Source organism: Verticillium alfalfae, genomic scaffold (assembly GCF_000150825.1).
Source record: "Verticillium alfalfae VaMs.102 supercont1.7 genomic scaffold, whole genome shotgun sequence".
In the NCBI taxonomy this organism is placed as follows: domain Eukaryota; kingdom Fungi; phylum Ascomycota; class Sordariomycetes; order Glomerellales; family Plectosphaerellaceae; genus Verticillium; species Verticillium alfalfae.
Window position 1 is genome coordinate 1,719,759 of NW_003315032.1, and position 3,000 is coordinate 1,722,758.

Below are 3,000 nucleotides of genomic sequence, written 5' to 3' on the forward strand. Positions count from 1 at the left end.
GGTAGCGGCCGACGGCGACGGCTTGGCCCTGGCCCTTGCCGTTGTTGATGCCGTAGATGGATCGGAAAGAGTCGGTCACAACCTTGTGGTTCGAGAGAGCACGGTCACTGCAGGGCTGGAAGGTGGAAGCGTCGCAGCCGAGGACAGGGTCGAAGTTGTGAATGGAGGTGAGGATAGAGTTGGCATCCTTGCCGTTGCGGTAGCTGCCACCGTTGATGTTGGAGATGACGTAGCCCTGAGAAGGGTTCCAGAAACGCTGCTGGAAGCAGAGGATCTGGGGAGCGATGCCGGCACAGCCGTTGCAGGTCTGGCCGAGCTGCTGGGCGAGAGCAGCACCCTCGACGAGGGAGCGGTGCTGGGAGGCGATGGTGAAGAAGGACGAGCCCTGAACCTCCTCCCACAGGTCGAAACCGGTCTGGTTCCAGTACTGAGTGACGTAAGCCAGGTCGTTCCTGATGATGGGCCAGACGACGGTGTTGGCGGTCGAGGTGTAGCCATTGGCAATGAGCCACTTGGAGTACTTAATCAGGGCGATAGCGCGAAGAGCCGGGCCGTCGCGCTGGGGGCGGCCCCAGTCACCGGTGAACTGGGCTCCGTTGGCGAGATACTTGGCCTCGCCAAGACCGGCGCCGCTCGAGAAGCTGCCGGAAGGGTTGTTGACAGTCTGCAGCTTGGCCTGGCCGACAATGAAGTTCTGGATGTTTTGCTGGAGACCCGCATCGTAGTTCTCGACGAACAGGTCAATGATGGCCTTGAAAACAAGACCAGCATCGCGAGTCCAGTGGAAGAAGTCTAAGGGGAACTGTCAGTTTGTCTCATCTTGTATTTGGGGTAGGTCTTTGGGACATACAGTCAGGGTCCGACTTGCTGGGCGAGGCGATAACGAGACCCGAGGCGACACCGGCAGAGTTGCAGCCGTTGGGGCCAATGTTGCACAGAAGCTGGGCCCGGGCAATGGGCAGCTCCTGCTGGATCCACTGATCAACGTTGACCCTCTTCTCGAGAGTTCCGGGGAGACCGGAGACGGACTGGACGGCCAGGCCGCCAAGCGACAGAATGGATGAGAACCTCATATTGAACTGATACCGAGCCGAAAGAGTAGAACCTTGATGGGATTGCTGATCTGTGGAGGGATGGATTACAAGCGTTGAAGTTGGAGAGACCGTGGCACTTTATAGAAGTGCTTGAATGAAGCCGCTACGATGAGCCGACCTAGTCTCCATACCCAGTTGGAAATAGCACAGGACGGATACATCGCATGAGGCTATCTCCACATCGCAAGCAGTCGCAACGCTTCCCATAAAGTCGGGCCTTTCTCGGATGCCACTAGAGGAACATGGCGGCCGAAGCCCAAGTCCATGGCGGGCCGGCGTTTCTGCTCAGGAGTCGACTATAGTGGCCAGAATCACCTGGGGTACCAGAGCGGGAAACCACATCGCCGGCTGGAGCCGCAAGGCCAGAAAGGTCTGTCAATGCACGTTGCGCGGGCGAAGACTGAGTTGGGGAAAAGACTCTCGGTTCGTGGATCGCTCGTCAGTAGAAGGGCCGAGCGGTTGTTTACAGGCGCAGCCCATGGAAAGCCACTTGAACTCTTCGACGAGCAACATGCGGCCGTGAGCGCCTCATTTGGACGTACTCCGGCGCTTATGCTGGATGATTCTGGAGTTCAGGACTTCGGGTTGCATCGTCCAGGTTCAGAGGCGCCACCCGTGCATGCGAGGGGCAGAAAAGCACGGCACATAACCGGTTTAGGGGGTTCAATGCTGGTCATGATCCCCTCACTGGGCAGACAAATGACCTACCCCACACCTTGGGCGTTGAGGTCTGGATCACACGTGCAAAGCCCCAGATTCTTCCCCGCAGCTTAAAAGCCGTTGCAAGCATAGTGGCTTGCAGGCTTGAGCGCCTGAAGAACCTGGGGACAAGGGTAGGTTCGGCCCGAGGCCGTCAGGTTGGCCTTACAGAAGAGAGGCATACGATGGTGATGCTAAAGCTGTCGACGCGACAGTGCGAACTTGGGGCCCCCAGACTACGTATTTGTTCATTCTCTTGGATTGTCAGCCAGGAGATTTAACACAGATCATAGATGGATTGGTTAAGACAAGAAACTGGCCGCTTGGCGCATACTGCATCGAGCTTTTGACACTCATGGAATTGGCCAGCCGCATGCTGTGGTGGTCCCCGCTCCACGCCGGCATTGCGAGCACCCTGGTCTGTCAGTCGCGCCGACGGCCGATCGAGTAGGACCGATGTGACGAAATGAAAGGGGGTTCCTCAAGGGCGACAAGGGGAAAATCACGGAGAGGGACGATCGACAGGCAGGAACCGAATGTCAGGGGACAGGCAACTGATTCTTCCGTGACCACGACTCCCGCTTCGTGCGTGCCAGAACCCATGTTCTGTTCTTCCTTGCCGGCAGATGTTCGTTGTTGCTTAAGAGTCAACATGGGAATATTATAGGAAGTATGCGCTACGAAGCGAAAACTGTACGGCCTCATAGTCCTTTCCACATTGTATCGTCCAGAGGAGCGCACTTGGGTCGCTGTCCTTTCCTTGATTAGGGCATTGTATGCGCGCTGGGTGAGTACTATGTATACCCGAGTGGATCATCATCTCGACTGTGAGCCAAAAACAGACGCAATCACCTCTTTCGTATTCCTCACTTGCGCGAATTCCCCGTCCAGACTGGCAAGCGTAACAGCATGCACCGTCTCCGCATCGAAGCTAGCTCTTGGCTGTGTAGCCGTAGCATCGCCAGCCACGATGATCCCATGAACCCCCTCTCCAGTTCCATCTGGACCACCCTGATCGCCCAGCACCTGCAGATTGGGTGCCATGCGGACAGTAGTGTTGACGCAGGGCTCTGATGTCAAATCAGACACAATGAGCTGGGCGGCGCCAAAAGCACGCAGACTAGCCTCCAGGGCGGTTCCAATGAAGCCGGAGTCACATTTTTCACCAGTACTGGCTCTGATGAAAGCTGACTGACATATTCCATTG

At 56.8% G+C, this 3,000-nt stretch overlaps 1 protein-coding gene across 1 annotated transcript in view; it reads right to left on the minus strand.

Moving 5' to 3' along the window:
• The window catches only part of VDBG_06382 (glucoamylase), a gene marked incomplete at both ends in the record, with an annotated part of 2,051 nt that extends 978 nt beyond the window's left edge, over positions 1–1,073 (minus strand). Inside the window, 2 exons of the mRNA XM_003003893.1 lie at positions 20–792; positions 851–1,073. Coding sequence (XP_003003939.1) covers positions 20–792; positions 851–1,073 — 996 coding nt within the window. The remainder of the gene's footprint in view (positions 1–19; positions 793–850) is intronic.
• Positions 1,074–3,000: the final 1,927 nt, after the last annotated feature.